This window comes from Hemicordylus capensis, chromosome 3 (genome assembly GCF_027244095.1).
Source record: "Hemicordylus capensis ecotype Gifberg chromosome 3, rHemCap1.1.pri, whole genome shotgun sequence".
Taxonomy (NCBI): Eukaryota; Metazoa; Chordata; class Lepidosauria; order Squamata; family Cordylidae; genus Hemicordylus; species Hemicordylus capensis.
The window spans coordinates 236,679,145-236,699,532 of NC_069659.1; the positions used below are offsets into that span (position 1 = coordinate 236,679,145).

Consider the following 20,388-nt stretch of genomic DNA (forward strand, 5'->3'; position numbering starts at 1 on the left):
CAGAAGTAGATATGTTTTTGGGCAGAGGAATAACTTTTAGGAACACTCAAATCTCTTAAGAAGGAACCTGATACTAATCTAGGAATAGGTAACCTGGGCATTGCAAGCTAATATCTAGAAAAGTGTGATATGACAAATATGACAATGAATATTTATATAAAGATAGAGTAATATATGAATGTATGTAATGCTGGGAGATATTAACCATTTTGGAAGCCTAACAACATTCAGCAGGTATTTGTAAATTAGAGCCTGATATAGAGTACAAGAAGAATAATGGTTTTTATTTCTCTTGTACTCACATAAGAGCTACATTCTCTTTATCTTCATCTATAATACTATAATTTCAAGATGAAAAATGCTCATACAATTGTTCTATAGTCTCTTTATTATCTCAATTTACTCATTTAATGTGACAGCTTAAAAGACATTTTCCAGCTTGGCTTTTTTCACTGTAACAACCAGGTTTTGCAAACACAGTTTTGGGTAGCCTAATTTCTATCAATCAGATGTAGGGTCTTATGTATTAATCAGATCCTATCTGATAGCTGGTCCCTCTATTATTAGCATACCTGCCAACGTGTCCCTATTGTTCAAAGACAGACCTGATCTCAAAATCAAGAGGGTATTGAAAATTGATCAGGGCAGACTAATGTATGTAGATTTTACTGTCAGGGGTGACCCAAGCTCGGCAACCACTCTAAGGATCGACCGAGCCTTTAGACTCTGCGCCATATATGCCCCGGTACAATCACACCTTAGGAAGGCTCTTTGGGCTAAACTAAAATATATTAGTGACACCAAGCGCCACCTCCTGATTGTGGGGGATTTTAATAACAGAGCCCAACTGAGCGACAGGAAAGCCTTTTCGGGAGGCCTCCCAGTCTCCCCCTCAAGTCCCTCTCTAATGAATGAGGAAAAAGCTCTCCAACGGTTTCTGAGTGAGACTCTGGGTTTAGATGATAAGGCCTTAGGGGTATATAATGATTTGGAGTTTTTCCCAATCCGTCAGAGAACTTTAAATCACAGTATAGACATAAATTTAAAACCGGAGTCAAATTTACATATTACCACCCGAGATCAGCTAGCCGGCTAGATAGACTCTGGGCTCCCCCTTCTTTTGAAGTCTACAGTTCTAAACTAGTACTTACCTCATGGTCAGACCATGCAGCTGTGGGATTTATTTGTAATCTCTCTGAGGTAATTCCACATGGTAAGCCCTTGTGGCAATTACACCGAAAAATGTTAAGTGGTGTATATCTCAAAGGTGTCCTTTTATCAGAACTGATGTGACAGATCCCTCGGCTATTAGAAGCAGAAGATGATCTTTTGGGAGCCTGGGAGACACTTAAAAAGAGGGTGGGCTGCTGTACTAGGGCAGTGACCAGCTGGACATATAAGATAGGGGTCAAAAATTATCAGAAAGCGATCACCCAATGTCTGAGGATTGTTGATAAGATGAACAGGGGAGAAGCCTTCGACGTGGAATCATGCCACCGCTACAAAGAGACAATCAGGACATTTCAAAATGAGCTGCAGTACAGGCGTTTAGAAAATAAGCAGTATCGCTTCAAAGGATCTATAGTTGAAAAAGGGGAGTGGTCAAAGGACAAGACGCATGCATCTAGTTTGAGATTCCAAGGCCTGCGATCGGATGAAAGTAGCCCATGGCCGACCCCCACAATATGTTAAAGATCATGGCCCAGTTTTATACAAACTTGTATGTACTGAAATATATTTCTGTAAAGGACATTCAATCCTATCTAGATAGGTTCTGCAGTCTGAATGAATATGGTCTCGGCTATTCCCTCACTGAGGGGGGAAAAATATCTTTGACCCATCCTGTAATGATAGAAGAGGTCAGAGCAGTTATCTCAGCAGGAAAGAACACATCAGCCCCAGGGCCTGATGATCTGACATGGCCTTTCTATACAATTTACGCAGACCAGCTACTACCAGTTTTAGTAAAATTATTTAATTTTGTCCTAGACAATGGGCGTTTAAATAGGTCCTTTGGGGATGGCCTCTTATTCCCCCCCCCACCAAGAAAGGTGACACCACTTTACCACAAAACTGGAGACCGATAACCCTCACAAATATCGATTACAGAATCTTTGCCAAAATCCTAAATAATAGATTGGTGAAAGTGGCCCCTAAATTGGTCCACAGCTTGCAGACAAGCGCTATCTCAGGAAGAAAGATGACAGACTCATTGTGTCTGCTGAGAGAACTTTTTTACTCTATACAGAATGAAAGTTGGAAAGGTCACCTCCTCTTATTGGATCCAGTTAAGGTCTTTGACAAAGTGAACCACAATTATCTGTGGACATTGTTGAAAGCTAAAGGTATACCACCCCTCTTCATTACGTGGATACAGCTGCTCTATACGAATGCAAAGGTGACACCACAGATTAATGGATGGCGAGGGGACCCGATCACATTGCATTCGGGTGTCCGCCAAGGATGCCCACTGAGCCCATTACTTTATGTTTTTGCCCTGGATCAATCCTGATCAGGATTCAGAGAGAACCCCATCTGCAAGGACTCTCGGTCTTTATCCCTCCGCACTGCGAGATCTTCCCGGGAGGGAGGAGGAGGGAGAGTGATGGGATAGCAGAACCACCTGTCCACTTAGAACCGCTTTCTGAGTTTAGGGTAAAATTTGTAGCTCATGCCGATGATGTTACATTACTGTTATCGGATGGAAATGAAATCTCTGTAATACTAGACCTCTTCTGGGAATATGACAAGATCTCGGGCTCAGAATTAAATGCTGACAAAAGTGTATTTGTTAAAATGAACCCCAGACGCAAGCAACTTTCGCACCTACCCATCTCTGAATGTAAAAGCGAAGGAGCCCCAGAGTCCAAACTGAAGTGGGTAGATACAGTAAACATTATGGGGATTGAATATGGGATTAAGGAAAAAGTCTGGGGGGGAAATTGGACAGATTGGGAAGAAAAAGTAATGCTTAAAATCACCATGTGGAAAAAATGGAGCCTTGCCATGTACCAGAAAGCGGTTTATATCCGGACTTACCTGATACCCCCGGTGCATAACCTGGCGGTAGTCTATCCTCCAGCACTCGATCTCCTTCGGAAAGTTGAAAGCCAGATCTTCCATCTAGTATGGCACACAGCGTCCTTCCTTTTGGCCTGTGCGGTAGCATTTAAGGAGGTTGAGCGGGGAGGCCTAGCCCTACCTGCCCTGCAACCCTATTTTGTAACTGAATTCATGTCCTACAATTTTGGAAACTGGATTTTCGTGAATGTCCATAATATTTTCAACCTCCTGCAAAAAATATGGGTCTCGCTTTTCGCTCTGTGTTGGCGCAAGTCAGCATGGGGCATAGCATGGTAGGGGAAAAGATCTTTCAATGGTAATATCACACAAGTATTAAAAAGAGAACACCCGGACTACTTGAGAGATTTGTTATTCACACTTTAAAAATGGAAGGTTGAACCAGATCTATTTAAAGGATCCTCCTCAGTTAAGCAGCTAAGGAAAACAATTTATGGAGAGATTCTAGAAGTGGGTTTTTTAAAACCGGATTTAGAATGTAAATGCTACAAACACCGCACCTCACAGTACTTGTTGCAACCCGATCACCCTATTGCTCTCTTTAAGGCCAAAAAAGTCCCTTTCCATTTATGGGAAACAAGGTGGCGCTTATACCACCAAGTACTGCCACTTAATGCGGCTAAGTCATGGCTCCCAGAGGACGAGCAAGAGTGTCCTAAAATCACCTGCAAACAGAAAGCTAGTGAGCTAGGCAAAACATTCAGGGAAACCCACTCACATTTCTTAAAAGAGTGTGTGGTAGCCAAAAGAGTGTGGCAGGGAGTAAGCAAGCTGTTAGAGTGGCCTGATTTGGAAAAAGAGACTTGGGAAGAACTAACCTTGGGTTTGAGCGATAGAACCTCTTTTCAAGGTCCTAGAAAGAAACCTTCAAGGAAACGGGATGGAACGGGTGCCCTCATACTAGGGAATTGGAACGTTCCCCTTCTCGTAATCAGGTTAGTAAACCTGTATGTCATTTATGCAATGCTCGTGCATAGGAATAGGGAGGGAAGACGCAACCAAGAGGTTCATGCAGATGAGACAGTAAATCTCTTCTGGAAAAGTTTGTATGGTTATGTGCAAAAAGACAAGAGTATCTCTTCTAAACAGCAATGGGACAAATTATGGAAATGGACGTTGGATGTAACCCCCCCGATTACCTGATGTGCCTTGTAATCCCCCACCCTCGAGTTACAGTACTACCTGCATATACCTCATAACCTTGTGGGTTTCCAAATCCTTGTGTGTAACTCTTTGTAGATATATCATGTACAAACAACCACTTTGTATATAATTGTGCTTTGGAAACGTACTGTATGCTTTGGTAGTTTGTTGGTTCAATTAAAAAAAAAAATCTTGTCCTATTTCCCCACTCACCTGAATGGGAAAATAGGGGCATGTTGGCAGTTATATATATTAGTAGTAAGGTATGAGTTAGAAGGGCTTGTTGGTTTGGGGAATAGAAAGATGGTTTCTGCAGGAGACATTTAAGAAGTAAGTATTTTTGGCTGAGTGAGATTTGAATCAGAAACATTATTGTTCTGATTCACACTCCAAGCCAATGCACTACTTTCCACCTCTATTCCAGCTTGAAGACACAGACCTTTCAGTTGAGGGACCGCAGTACTGGCGGCAATCAGAAGCTACTGGAGAGGATAAATTAGTATATCTGAGCTGAGGGCCATAACATTACTGGTATGTGCATGTCAGTGCATGAATGCCATTTTGGAGAGAACTATGCTGATAGGAAAGAATTATGCTGATATAGACTGTGGCTTTTGGCCATATGAAACCTCTTGCAGTTCTCAAACTTTGACCATCCATGTACTGTTATTTGAGGGGAAATGTTAATAAAGTATTATTGGTGAAAGAAACATTTTTTTCTAATATTATCAATTCATGATAGCGGAGTGGGTCTTGAACTAGTGACCTCCCAGACATCAGGCAGGACTTCAGCCTGGTGCCACAACCCAACTCAAGGCAAAAGATGAAATGCAGAGAGACCTGATATGAAGCATCTTTAAACATAAAATGCTGGTTACCTTTAAAGCCCTGGACAGCTTAGGTACGGCTTACCTGAGAGACCGCCTTTTTCAGTAAGGACCCCACCGATCCTGATGATCAAGATAATCAGGAACAGTCCATCTCTGAGTGCTGCCAATTCATCTGGCATATGAGTGTTGGTTTTGTTGTTGCTGCTCTGTATTTTATGGACCTGTTGTGTATGTTTAATAAACATACACACATACACAACGTTTAACTAGATCTGTATTTTTATATTCCAATTTACTTTTATAGTCTTAAATTGTTTTAAATGTTTTGTAAATCGCCTTGAGATTGCTTTAATGAAAGGCAGTATCAACGTTTAATGAGAAAGAAACAAACAAACAAACCTGATGACAACTTGGAGTTGGAACATGCTCCCTTCGGGAATCAGCGGTCTGTCTTTCCTAGAGCTGTCTTTGAAGGAAGACCCCTTTTTTAGGTTGGCTTTTAATTGAATTTTAAATGTGTTTCCAGGCAAGGTACAAAGTGCTGGTTATTACCTTTAAAGCCCTGAATAGCTTAGGTCTGAGTAACCTGGGAGAGTGCCTTTCTCTACAAGATCCCCACTGCTCATTAAGATCATCAGGAGGGGTCCATCTTCAGGTGCCACCAGTTTAATCTGGTTTAAATGGTTCTTAGTTTTACTTTTTTTCATTATATGTTTTTTATTTTAATGTAAACTGCCCTGAGCCACTAAGAAGGGCGGTATATAAACTGAATACATAAAATAAATTATTTTATACATAAAATAAAAATTAAAAATAAATTTATATGGTTTTAACTTATTTTAATGAGTTTTCAATTAACTTTTAAATGGTTTTCATTCTGATTGTGAACCACCCTGAGCCCTTTTGGATGGGGGTATATACATGAAATAAATAAATAAACCAATAATTTAGTTAGGTGATACTGTTTGACTCTTATAAAAGCTTCTGGGGCAGCCTTGCTTACTGGTCTGGTCTCTTAACAAGTGGGTGGGTGTTTGAATGGGGCTGCGGAACAGAGAAATCAAAGCTGGAGTTGTCCAGAAAGATGACCAGTTCCAAAACACAGCAATAAACTGCCTGCAGCAGATATGGTTTAGACTCAATACTTTGCATCCCACAAAAGCGGGCAGTGAGCATTTCCACTGTTTTACAATAAATCCTCTGTGCAAAATGAACACTGTAATTCGTTCTCATCAGGAAACCAATCATCTTGTACTTTTCATTAAAAGAGGGAAGAAAGGCATGGACCCAGCTCTTTAGAGCCAAATACTTTTTCATTCACAGCCATAAGAGTATTAGTACATGTGGGAACTGCTAGTATATTTCTTAAACCTATTTTTTAAAAAAATTACTTTAATCCATCACTTCTGGGGTAATTTCAAATAAATAAAATAAAATTGATGTTCATTTCCAGATTGCTGCTTTTAAAGAATTAAAAAGCAATTATACAAAACAAAGAAAATCCCTTCTAAAGTAAATAATAAGCCATGTGAACAGCCTTTCAAGGAATTTTTGTACATTACTGATTTAACATATCATATGCAACATATAATAATATATATGCATATTATGTTATATCCCAGCTATTGTTGTATCACTTAAGCATTCACAAAGCTGGTGAAGATGATCTATGAGATCATCATGCTAGAATGCGTGTATAAATTGAGCCATCCAATCAAACAGGCTTCCTGTCTATAACTCTGTGTGTGCACTTCTATTCCCATAGTCTTGTTATATTGCAGCTGCCTTCCAGCCCACTTGAGCAGCATAGGAGCCGATGTAAGCCCTTTCCCCTGCTTAAACTGTGTTACACCTTCACAGTCTTTGCTCTGTTGGTGCAACTGTGGAAAGCTACACTAGTATATCTGCACTCTACCACCCATCTAGAGATTTATTTATTTATTTTTACATCTTATATCCCGCTGTTCCTCCAAGGAGCCCAGAGCGGTGTACTACATACTTAGGATCCAAGAGATGCAAGGACAATGCCCTCTGAAGAATTAAATAAGGAAATCAAACCATTACTACTGCAAGGATTTTTCATGTCTCACTTCCCCTGCAATATTGTCTACTGTATGCATTGTCTAAACCAGCGTTCTTTAATGTAAGGCCTGGGGGGTGCATGGCAACTCCCATCAACTCTAAGTACGGCCCCCATCTAACTAATTGTTTGGCATGTGTGAAGCTTCGGCCAAAGCTGAATACTCTGCACAGCCCACCTGGCACCATGTGGAGGCAACTGTTCCCACTATGCAGTGCTGCCCTTTGTCCAATGCCGGTGGGATTTCTTTAAAGGAAACAGAGCCCTCTTGAGCCCCTGCACCCATGGGCCTTGTCCATCCATTGGACAAGCAGGGACAAATGTCCCTTGGCCCATAGAGTCAGGAGACCCCAAGGGCTCCTCAGACTGCCCCACTGCCACCCCTGCCCTGCCCCACCACCTGTGCCCCACCGCCGCTTCTTATCTTGGTCTCCAGGGGGTGAGGTGGAGCTGAGTGGGAAAGGCCACCTCCTGTAGTGTGGCTGTCAGGCCTCTCTGGCTGGCCTGCACACCTCTATGGACAAACTACACGCAGAGGCGTATCTAGGGAAAATAGTGCCTAGGGCAAGCACTGAAATTGCGCCCCCTGTCCAAGCATCTGACACCCATCTTTGAGATAACTTTACCATAATATCAGCTGAAAAATACAAGTCAGGCTCGTTAATCTTTTAATATTTCAAAAACTATTTAGCAGTGGACGTAGCCAGACCAAAAAGTGCTGGAAAACTACAAATTTCAGAATGCTGGGGCTCATGAAATACCCAAATACTATGTGGAGATGTACTTGGAAAACTAAACAGAAGTGCCTGTCTAATTCTCTGCTATGCATTGTAGCATCACTATTACATAAGTTTTAAAAATAAATGGAGAATTTGACTTTTCCCAGATACTCTGTAAATAATTAAAGGATATGCAGAGTAAACTGTGTCACTGCTTGGAATATATTCTAGTATTTCAGAAAGACAGTTAAAATGAGAGAAAGAGAGCAAGAAACTCCCAGTGGGCCTTAATATTAAGGATTTCACACTGATTCAAAGACAAACTCACCATTAATAGCCATATTAGCAAGACATCACATTTAACTCACTTATCACAAGAAGCAAAGTAAGAGCAAATGAATACAATCCTAGCTCGTAAGTGTCAGCTCAGTATTCACAAGCCCTGATTCTCTGTACATAGTGCCAATCTGAATATGTGTACAGTGACTTATATTATATATATTTTTATTTTTTTTAACCTGTAGCCCCTTTGGGGGGCTTCCTAAAGGCTGGGGGGGGGGTTGCAAAGGTTCCTCCTCCACCCACTGGCCTCTAGGGCCTTGCAGGGACCATTTGAGCATGTGCGGTGGCCATTTTTAAAAATAATTAAAAAAAAAAAAAGGCCACTGAAAACAAAATGGCCAACACGCATGCTCAAATGGCCTCTGCAAGGCCTAGCATAACCTAGGGCCATTTGAGCATGCACGGTGGCCATTTTATTTTTGGCAGCCATTAAAAAAAAATTAATTTTACAAAATGGCGCCCCCTTCAAGTGGCGCCCGGGGCACATGTACTGCCTGCCCTACCCTAGATACACCCCTGACTACACGCCTGCACAGTTCAACTATGGATGTCACATGCCCGTGGCATCCCCATAGTCAAACTGTGCAGGCATGCAGTTCAGCCGGAGAGGCCTGACAGCCACAGTGGCCGCCACCACCACCTCCACCACCATGAGGGCTAAAATAAGAAGTGGTGGTGGGGCAGCAGCAGCTTCAGGGGTGGCCAACAGGAGATTGGAGCAGTGGTGGAGAGATGTTGGTTGCCTTGCCCCTTGCATCTGATATCAGATGCAGGGGGGCAGGGAGCTGGGGCACAGGTGCGATGGGGGGGCCCTGCCAAGATTTTGTCCTCTGGCCCCAGGGGGCTCACTCCACCCCTGCCTGCACCATCTTGGAAGGCATGCACAGAGTGCTGGGAAGTGTAGCCTTTCACAGTGCCTTCCTCCTAGAACTCTTAAGAGAGGGCTCCATCTCTCTCAAATGGAAAAGGAGAATGGGAAACAGTAAGACTACTGTAGAATGTAACAGTGTCAAGTCCAGCCTCTTCCTGAAAGTGGGAACACTCCCAGCATAAGAAGGGGCTCTCCTTGATTTACTCCCCAGCATGGATAAAAACACAGCATGGATTTTATCCCCAGCATGGATAAAAACGCAGTACAGTGAGGAGGTCAGCATAGTAGGAAATGGCTTTCACATTTTAAATTTTTTTGCCCAAGAGGTCCCTGCTTGAAGGATCTCTTCCTCCCTCCCTCAGTACCCCACAGCAGTGTTTCTCACACAAGGTAAGGATGCTCTTGCTTGGTGAACATCATCCCAGCCATTGCTACTGCTCACCAAACACTCCTGAGTCCAAGGGTGCAGCTATAATTGAGCAGATGGGTTCAGAGAACCTGGACCTCCCCAGTTCGTGAGGGCCCCCCAGCTCCACTCCTCCCTATTTTCTTCATTATCTCCCTCACTCTGAGGGGCTGCCTGGAAGAGGGGCAAACATGGGCCCCCTCCTCCCTAGCTACACCCCTGCCTGAATCCTCTTGTTATTCAGAATTACAGACTGGCTACATGGAGCAGAACCATCACAGCTCAGTGTCACTGTGACTCCCCTTCAAGAGAGGGGAAGGCGTTGCTTCAGTCACACTGCATTCTCTTCCCCAGCAGGGAAGGGGCAGGGAAGGCAGGACTGAGACAAAGCACTGCAGGAGCACTTTGCTTGTACCATTCTCAGCCAAACTCAAGATGTGACTCTGAAAGGGAGTAAGCAAGGGCCCCTCGGCTACCTGGCTGAACGACTGTACCTCTCTATGATCCTGTGGTGGGTGGTGGGCAGGGCTCACAAGTAGTCACATAACTGCTGTCAGAGTGAAAGAAGCAGTCTTCTTCTTCTTTAGTTAGAGAAGCAATGGCATAGCAGGACTGGGAGAGGACCTATAATTGACACTACAAATTCTGGGAGATTGTCATTAGTTACATCCATTCATATAAACCAGGGCTGCACAACTCAAATGCCCTAGTGGGCCGGAACCATCTACAACTTGGCATGCACTGGCCATGGTCAATTTTTAGCACATTATTATATTAAATTTTAAAAAAACTATTAGTTACTTGTGGATCTATAACCCCTGTCAGTGGACCATAGTTTAACCAAGAATAGTGGCCAGAGAACAGGTCCTGTCCCTGCTCAATCAGTGGGGCCCCTGGAGTGCATGCCAGCCCCAAACAAATGCCTAGTCTTCTCCCTAAACTGTTGTTGCTTTCAGGCTGCAATGCTAGGCATGCTTACATGGAAGTAAACCTCACTGGGCGCACCATGGAGCATATTTCTGAGAAAGAATGCACAGGATGGTGCTATAAGGCAGTTTCCAACTCCTGTGTTATTGCAGGATACCTGGGCGCCAGATAAATAATCACTGTGGGCCATATCCGGCCAATGGGCCTTAAGTTGTGTGCAGACCTGACATAATTCAACAGCTTGCAGATATTTCCATAGTGTCTGTAAGACCAATCGCCAGTTCTTGTTCTGAAAAGCATCCTGCATAGATGATCCAAAGATGCCCAGTCCCTGTAGATATTTTCAAAGTGCTTCCCGTTCTAGGCTATATTCTGTACAGTCCCAGAGTGCCTGATCCACCATTTCCCTGGCCCCATAAAATGCACATAAGCAGCCATCTGCATTACCTATAAGATGAAGGTTATTGCACAAAGCTTAGTGTCCTGACATAATTTTTAACATAGCAACCTGCCTCATTCTACTGAAAGAAGAAGCCAGTTGTGGAGGGAAGTGATAAGGTCTGCTAGGTGGCTAAGCATTCAAGCTAATGTGGCTAGATAGGACAGCTGGAGCAAAAGGCAAGCCGTTTGATGTGGGCTATTGGCTCCTGCAGTGCTCCCTCTGATTGGCTGAGACACGCAGTCTTTCAGATGTGCTTGTTTGTGGGGACCTCTCCTAGTTTTTCCCAACAGGGGGATCACAGGCACAGCTCACACCTGTGGCCTTCTGGCCATATGTTCTATGCTGTCCCATCAAATTGTGGCTCTGCTTGCAGCCTCTATGCTTATAATGCACATGGATGGGTTGGGAGTGGGGGTTATAAAGAGCTGAAAAATGCACCCTGTGTATCTTCATTCTGTTTGTTGTTTTAGTTGGGTGCAGAGCTGCTCTGTGGTACATGTGGTGTGGGTTTTATGGTCTGCCTGTTCTTCCTCTTTTTGCTTCTGAGATAGTAATTCTGGCGTGTAAGGTAGAAGGTGAGTTTGCTCTTGGTTTTGCCCACACTCCCTCGGGCTGAGCTTGAGCCTTACTTCTAGCTGTGTCTCTGTGCTAGGAGCTGTTCCCCCCATATGAGTGGAGTTGGGGTTCCTCTTGTGGCTGTCCCAGTTGCTCCCCTGACCAATATAGCTTCCCTGGTAGATTAGAACTCTTGTCCTGGAGAAACCTGTGTGTTTGTTGCACAGATCTCCTTCCTCTCCAAAAAGCTATCTCCCTTCCCTTTGTATAAAGTTGTGCCGTCAAGTTAGTGTCAGTTTCTGGCAACCACAGAGCCTTGTGGTTTTCTTTGGTAGAATACAGGAGGGATTTACCATTGCCATCTCTCAGGCAGTATGAGATGATGATGTCTTTCAGCACCTTCCTATATCGCTGCTGCCCCATATGGGAGTTTGGGAAACACACGAGCAGGGATTTGAACCAACAGCATCCTGCTCTCTAGGCAGGTTATTTCCCCACTGTGCCATTAGGTGGCTTGTCTCCCTTTGTGTCGTGTGTGGTGGCTTTGGTTAATCCATTCACTGATCCAGGCCAGCTTCTGAATGGTGCTATAGTTACAGTGCTGCAGTAGAGCTGGGGCTAACAAACAACCAGCAGTAAGAGCACTGAAGGTGGGCTGCACTTGCCTCTCTGTAAATAATATCTGTCTCATTAAACTGTTAATGTTCCTAATTCAACTTCTTTGTCTTGTCCTTTGCATACCACAACTCTTTCCTCTGGATTCTACATAGCGTGCTAAGAAAAGGTGGGTATAATAGTGGTGTTGTTGTTTTATATCCGTCTCTTTCAGGCTCCTTGCTGGCTTTGTATTTCTGGTTTCTTGCAGCCTGCACCACAGTCGCTCAGGTAATAGAGGTGTTGTGGCATCCTCATATAAGGCAGGCTGTGGGTGTTTTGTGAGTGTGGTCTAATGCTTTGACTGTTGGAGATGGAGTTCCAGTGCATTGACCTTTTGCACCATTATCCTAATGACCACTTGGGGCACTGGGCATAGAGACAGTGAGTAAGGTTCTCCCTAACTGTTTTACCTGTCTCCACTCTATGATCCCTGATTCCCCCACACTTCCTGTGCTGAGTCACAATCATCCTTCCTTTCCTCTTAGAGAACAGATGGAAACATCTCTCTCTCCTTACCTATTCATTATGTAATCCTTTAGATTTAGGCTTTCCTATCCAAGTGTACTTAACCAATAAATACTTAGTATTTAGTTCTACAAGGTTCTTCATGTGTTTTCTCTAGAATAGTGGTAACAAAAAGGATCGTAAAATTTTCTATCTATCTCCTATGTGCCACAATAGAACATCATCCTAAATTTTTTTTTTTTAAGGTTTTGTAAATTTTGGACGATGCAAGTCATTTAATGTTACTAGAGAAAGACATGTTGTTCTGGTGGCTCCAGGTCTTAACACTCACATCAATTCTGGAGGATGAATACAACTGAAGGAAGCCCGGGGGGGTGTGCACGGGTGGGAGAGTCAGTCATGTGACTTGCCTCAGGTAGTGGGCCCCCAGACAACTGTCTCCCCTTGCCCTATTACAGTTACATCCCTGGGAGTGTGTGCTCTCTTCCTTAGTGCTCTGCTGATTTACCTACCAGGGATAAAAATTACATCCAACATTGACTTCATGGAAGATTGTCCCTGGTGCTGTGCATGCATTGGCCCCCTTCATGCCTGGCCCATATGGGAGTATGTGTCAGTATGCAACCCCATGACTGCTGTTTGCTGGAGGTGTTGTGGTGGATGCTAGGGGAGTGGCTTGCAGAGCTGTGCTTCTCTGAGGCTTTTTGCAACTATTATCTCCTCCTCTTCTCTTACACAGGACTAGTAGAAGATCCCGGCTACACAAGGCCGACATTAGGTTACAGCCCTCTCAACTGTCTTACTCAAGTCATTTCAATAGCGCCCATGGAGTGAGACCTTCTTCTAAGTAAGCATGCTCAGGGCTGCAGCCTTTTAGCAACCCCGCCCTGCCCCAGCTGTTAGGGAATTGGCTGCAGTGAAAGACTTATGGTTAAACTGTATTTTTAAGGAGCTTAGACACTGATTTTAGAACACTGCAAAAATTGTCTTACTTGGAGTATTAATGATGAGGTCTTAGACCTTTGTGTATTTTAATTCAGTTCAGCAAAATGGCTTTGATACAATCTGGTTTCCTTCCTTCCCGTTGTTGTTGTTGAGTATTTTGTTGAATAATTATGCTCCTTCTTTGTTCAATAACGTTTTATCACGACTAATTGCATTAGTGTAGAATGATAAAACAACTTGTACAGAGGTCATGCCTTTATTCTTTTTACTGCAGCAGGATGTTATTGCATACATTTGCAAATGAATTTCATACTACTCTCTTTAGAAAAGCAGTTGCAACAACTTTAGCTATTACCCGATACTGTAACTCAGCAATGAAGCTTTCAGAGATACTTTGAAACACTTTGGATACATTGCTCATTACCCGATGAGCTGCTCACCTAATTTCATGTGTCAAAAGGCAAATGATATGATAAAGTCAAGAGCTAAAGTGATAACATCAGTTTGCAGTGTCATGCTTCCATGGGAGTTGGACAGCACACTGCATTTTCACCACACTGAATCTCAACATTCTCATGTCTTATTGTGACACAATGGGTTCCCTACTTATGGCAATCCAGAAGTTGCTCAACTGCAACTCCCATCATCTGCAGCTACAATTTGTTGTGGCTGGGAATGATGGGAGTTGTAGTTCAGCAACATCTGGAGTACCACTGTTTGGGAACCCAAGTGCTAAGCCATCTTCACTCCACCTGTTTCACTATGCTACTTGGTCTTCATCGCTCACTGTAGCTTTCCATGCATTTTTCTTTTGCTTCAGCACTATACTGTTGCACTGCTTATCACAACATTATTTTATTTTATTTGTTTTATTTATATACCACCTGACTCCAAAGCTCTAGGTGGTTCACAGCAATAAATACCATAAAAACAAACTATAATGCCAGAAGTCCAAGCTATGACAAGATGCTGGAAATTATCTAATTGCTGCTGCTTCCGATACTGTGTCTGTTGGTCCTTGTGCATAGTATTTATCCCTGTGACACTTGAGTACAGGTACTATTGTGAAGTTCCCCTGACCACTGGTTGCTTCACTTCCTGTTGATGAAAATTAGCCTCCATTTTAGCCTTCATCTCAGCATATCTCATCATCAAGCCAACCACTTTGTGGTCGTTTGCTGTAGTTCTTTGTGTACACACCCTTAACGATGCCATCTTTGCAGTGTTATGCCCTAGCTATATCTCTTTCCTCAGCACTGCAATTCTTTCCCTGTAGATTAAGTTTTGAAGAGGGCAGAGTTCAACAGGTATGAGAAACACTACCCTAACAATCCCAGCTGGCAGTGGATGTCATTCTGCACCCAGATGCAGTGGTGTCATTAAGACTGGATTTGCATGCATAAATCCAGAGCCCCCCCCCCCCAGCCCTCTGTCCCATCCCTCATGGGGTGCCCCCAGCTTGTCTCTGGAGGAACATGGAGGGTGCCTGGGAAAAGTCCTCACTCCAAGCTGACTTCTTTCTCCCCTCCCCCCTCACCATTCTTGCTGGAGAACCTGTTCAGGCTGAAAGGCAGTAGACAGTGGTTTGCCAGCACTGTTCCCACGCTCACAGGTTTTCTGATGTCCGCTCAGTTAATCTAAGATCCTGCTCAGGTTGAATTAGGAAAGCCCCACTCTGAATGCATTTGCACACACAGTGCCTTGATTCTGCCACCCAGAACAAAATTCATTCGGCAGAGATTAGAGGGACCACTATTTGCCAGGTAAACCACAGGTCAGAGACTATGCCAGGTTCTCGCCTGCTGCCCGTCTGAACTGCAACTTCTGGGCTCCCTTTTGGAGCCTTGAAGGGCTGGGCTCCCAGAAGGCTGCTCCTGAACATCTTTATAGTTGTGCCTTCAACCGGAAAGATACAGGTTACAGTGTATGTCCAGGGTGGGGTGGTCATTGTTTAACATGATGGAAGATTCACTCTGAGCCACAACCTAGAGTTTAGCTGGCCAACCAGCCTCTTCTTCACTTTCATCTTATTTATCTTTGCACCGTCTTACGTAAACTGCTTTGAGAACTTTCATTGTTAAGGGATGGGGCCCCCATTAGGTACAGAGTTTGAAATTACCTAGTTGCAGCCCTGCCCAGGTGGCAGCAGTTCCTAGAACACCTGAGGTAAAAACTCATTTTGGAGGAGAACCCCTGGTCAGAAAGAAGGACTGGAAGAGAGGTGTTTAAGCCAGCACATTTCTCAATCTTAGGGAGAAGGCCAGAGAAACAAGAACTTCCAGAGTGCCACAGAATCTCCATTTTGAAACTTCTAGACACTCTGAGAATGTAAGCTCCCTTACTGTTACTCTTTCTGGGGAGATGGATTTTCACACATGCTGCTTCTTAGGGAACTGGAAGGATCAGATGTCTTCCAGATCCCTGCCTTCTGTACAGACGACTGTCCTTTCCTTGCATCATCCACCTGGTCATGTCTAACAGACAATTAACCAGAACAGATATGTGTCCTCAGCTTTGCTATAGCATTCTGGATTTTTTAAAAAATTGAGATTCCTATGACTGGATGAGATAATGAATACCTTTACTGAAATGCCTTATCTTGCAGTATGGAAGAAGGCAAGTGTTGTCACTTATTTAGTTTTACTATGGCCGGATTTGTCATTTTGTTCACCCAGTCTATTTTTCCCCAAAGTTAAACCTTAATACTGTACTAGAAATGGGCATACAGTGAAATGGTTAGTATATGAAGCAGCCAGGCTCTGCCCTCCTTTCTACATGGGGTAACAGTTCTGAAGACATTTGCACTGAAAATGGTTTTTGGGGAATGTTTCCCATTTCACTAAGAGGCATGGAAGTTTTGTGTGCATAAGGGAACAAAAATGGTGATATTGGAAGCAAGTGGGGGGAGAGGAGTTGCAGGCAGAGCATAAAAAGCCTATTGCATTCAGGGTGAGCCTAAGTAGGTTCCACTGTGCACCATGGGATTTATTCTCAGCGAAATATGTTGAGGATTCAGTTTCCTGGGTGGTGCAGTTTTTTGGAGGGCTGTGACCTGGTCACTGTTCTATATGCCTCAGTTACTTCCAGGTAGGATTACTCTGTGACACACTCTATATTGGACTAGCTTTGAAGATTGTCCAAAAAGTGCAAATGGTTCAGACCTGAGTTCGAATCCCCATTCAACCATGAAACTCATTGGGTGACTCTGGGCCAGTCATATATCTCTCAGCTTAACTTGCCTTACAGGGTTGTTGTGAGGATAAAAATGCCCATATACACCATTCTGAGCTCCTCAGAGGAAGAGTGGGACACACCAGCTAACCTGGCAAAGAGGCACCTTTTAACATGGTGATTCTCTTTATTTAGCAGGAGGAGAGTAACTGGCCCTATCCATCCCCAGCACAGTACCTCCAGTGACTGTTGCTGGTGTGTATCTCATGTTTCTTTTTAGATTGTGAGCCCTTTGGGGACAGGGATCCATCTTATTTATTTGTTATTTCTCTGTGTAAACCGCCCTGAGCCATTTTTGGAAAGGTGGTATAGAAATTGAAATAAGTAATAATAATAAGTGTAAAAATAAAATAAATAAATAAAAATTGACTTGAGCAGTGGTTCCCAAATTGGGAGCCTCCAGATGTTGCTGAACTACAACTCCCATCAGCCCCAGCTACAATTTATTGTGGCTGGGGATGATGGCAACTGTAGTTCAGCAACATCTGGAAGCTCCCAGTTTGGGAACCACTGGACTAGAGGGAATATGCAATACCTAAGCTGAAAGATCTGCATTGGACCTTGACTGATTTTGAAGCATAATTCCTAAACACCTTGGATCAAGCCATCTCTGAAACCACCTCCTCCCATATGATGCTATGAAGTTGCCTTGACCTGAGTCAGACCATTGGTCAAACTAGCTATTATCTACACCGATTGTCCAGCACTGCCACTGAGCTATATCCTGTATCCTACTTCCCATGTTTAGGTTGCTGATACGGTTCCGCAGTGAGTGTCAGCTTTGCCTGATGTTAGGTTAGCTGGCACAAGGGGTGGGGCATTCTCAGTGGTGGCATCCTTGTTCTGGAACTTCCTCCAAAAGAGGTTTGGAAGATTTTCACTGCTTTGGTGCTTAGGAGGCCAATTAAGACCCCATAGCTGAACATTTCAGGAAACATGAACTTCATTCCAGAGATGTAATACTGTGTTGGAATCTGTTGCTATATAGATTTATAATTGTTATGTTTTATTTAATTTTGTATAGGTTGGATTTTATGGGTTTTAACTGTTGTGAGCCTTTCTGAAGTGTTTTCAAGTGTGTGCTAGAATGCATGTTGAAAAATAAATGAATAGTTGTCAAGAAGAAGTGAATTCAAGGGGAATGGGGATATTGGACGATTTTTCCAGTCTCAGGAGGACACTGCTGGGGGTATCCAACTTGAGTGCATTATGCATTATTTAGATTTACATTATCCCAAATGTTTAAGGCAAATGACACATGGAAATGTTATTAACGCTTACAATAACAACTTAAGAGTAAATCATTATTATTCAGGAATGCAAATCGAATGCCAGTGGCTTGTGCAGGGGTGGTGCCGTGAACACAAGTTAATACTGAAATTTGAACCAGGGTTCAGGTCCAACATACTTCCTTCTGCTTCTCATACCAATCCGAGTTTCTAAATACTGAGAAGGCAAAATTGCTGTGGTAACTGCTAGCCCAGGAGCAGAATGTCTAATTAAGATTCAGCTCCTAATCAGGCTTTAGCCCTGTAACTCACTGCCAGGTCCTGATTCATCATCTAAAAATGGCTGTGACTTGGGCTGTTTCTCTCCTTTCTTGATAATGTGGATCCTATAAAACATTCAGTGATGCTCTGTAGAAATAATCAGCATAATCCATGGAAGCTGTCTGGTGCCCTAGCAGTTTTATGGGAGGACCACTATGAGAGTGAAATAAGCAAGAATTTCCCCACCCTCACAATTCCCCCCCCCCTAACATGGACAGCCCAAAGTCCAGCTACCTTTCAGCCATCACTCCTTAAGGGGCCAGATTTGGCCCTGAGGCCTCCAGCTGCTGATTCAAATTATAATGTTCTTTTTTTTTTTAAAGAAAAAGTGGCTATAGCCCTCTTGACCCAACAGAGAGACAAAAATTGTGTGAAGTGCTTTTTATTGAACAAAGTAGTTGGTTCACATTTTCATACTATTTCACTTCATGACAATCACTTGTCATAATGGCCCTTTGGCCAAAAACAGAATATGGTCTAAAATGAAAAGCAAAATATCTCCTAGCTTGAGAACCTGCTGTGTAAGTTAGTAAGGCAATTCTATGCACGATTACTCATGAGTAAGTCCCACTGAGCTCAATGGGACGTTACTTCCTACTAAGTGTGTTTAAGACTGCAGCCTGAGCCTCTTGCCTGCTATTGGAAAACATTAGCTAGTTGCAGCAGAAACAAGTCTGGTAGTACTTTAAAGACAAATGTCTAAGCTTTTCTGCACTACTCCATCCTGCATGTGATGAAGCGGACGGTCTAGTTCAGGAAAGCTGACATCGACTTGTTAATCTTTAAGGAACTATGGAGCTCGGACTCTCTGCCGTTTTTATTAACTACATATAAGAAGATTTACTAAGTTCATACGGGTCACCCAACTTCCACTGTTCTTTTGCAGACTAGGCCACGCGGGAGCCGCAAACATTCGCTGCCTCTCTCGTTCCCAAGCAATTTCCTACCTGGGCGCCAGTTGCTCCTTACTAAGTTGCTTCCCCCTCCCGCTTTCAATGTGACAGACGCCTCTCCAGCCTCTTAGTCCCGCCCTCGCTAATCGCTGCATCCCAGCGATTGGTGGCGACGGCCGCGGAGGGTTCGGCCTGGGATTGACACGCGATGCTCGCGCCCTCAAGCAGCGAAGGCCGCGCGATTGGCTGGGGCGCGCGCGGGGTTCTCCCCACCCCTTTCCAGCAACCCCGCAGCGCAGCCTGCCGGAGAGTGGGGCGACTTCCAGTTGAGAGATGGCGGCCACCGCGGGCAGATCGCTGCTGCTCCTCCTCCTCTCCCGGACTCCCGGTGGCGGAGGAGGAGCGGCGCTGACAGCCGCCGGCTGTTTCCCGGGGCTGGGCAGGCACCGTCAGCAGCAGCAACAGCGGCACAGGACGGTGGGTACCTTGGGCGGCGGCGGCGTGGAGGCCGGGACGGGAGGGCAGGTGCTGCTGAGGCTGGGCGGGACGCGGGCAAGGCAGAGCGGTGCAGGCAGCGCTTGCTGCCGCCGCCGCCGCTGCCCTCTCCGGAGCCGTGCTAAAGCGAGGCCGGGCTGAGGCGTGTGAAGCGCTTGAGCGGCGGGTTTTGACGCGGGACGTGCCTGGTGGTGCCGCCCGTCGGAGCCTCCTCGTTCTCCCCTCCCTCAGGCAGCGAGCCCAGCCCAGTCCTTGCCCAGGATCCGCCCCGCCAGCGAAGGGACCGCCCGCCTGGGACAAGGGCGACCCCCTTCCTCCTTCCCGTTGGGCTTCCCGGCGTGCTTCCTTGCCTCTTCTCCTTCTCAGCACCGGCGCCTCAGGGGGATAATGCGTAGAAGAGTGGTTGGCAGAGAGACGGGGAGAGAGATGCTGCTGCGGTGTGCAGGCAAAAGAGGTGGAGGAGGGAGACGCTGCTGCTGCAGTGACTTGGGGGAGAGATCTCTCCTGTCCCTGGTGCTGCTGCTGCTGTAGCCCCCTTCTTCTTTCATTGGGGGATCGGACCGCCCTTGCAGAGCCCCCCTTAACTTGGCTGACTGGAAGCGGGTGGGGGACACTCCGCCTGCAGCGGAGCACTTGTGGATGGGTGGAGGATTGGCTTCACCCCAGTTTTCATTCATTCAAGAAACTGAGTGGGTGGGGAGCCCGCTCTGTCACTTCCTTCACACAGCCTCTCCCTCCCCTTTCCTCCCTCAACAT

The 20,388-nt window shown here is 44.8% G+C and overlaps 1 protein-coding gene and 1 long non-coding RNA gene across 3 annotated transcripts in view; both read left to right on the forward strand.

Moving 5' to 3' along the window:
• The first annotated feature begins 11,300 nt into the window (after positions 1-11,300).
• Positions 11,301-13,356, forward strand: LOC128351263 (uncharacterized). The gene is made up of 3 exons (XR_008319673.1): positions 11,301-11,416; positions 12,167-12,180; positions 13,258-13,356. It is a non-coding gene; the product is annotated as an uncharacterized LOC128351263 (long non-coding RNA).
• Positions 13,357-19,368: 6,012 nt separating this feature from the next.
• Positions 19,369-20,388, forward strand: part of MCU (mitochondrial calcium uniporter) — a 161,547-nt gene continuing 160,527 nt past the window's right edge. The window contains exon 1 of one of the 2 annotated variants that reach the window (XM_053310641.1): positions 19,369-19,614. In XM_053310641.1, the coding sequence (XP_053166616.1) occupies positions 19,471-19,614 (144 nt within the window). In that variant the 5' untranslated portion in view covers positions 19,369-19,470. Of the gene's footprint in view, positions 19,615-20,066; positions 20,087-20,388 lie in introns of those variants that run through there. The other variant, XM_053310643.1, reaches the window with a different exon arrangement.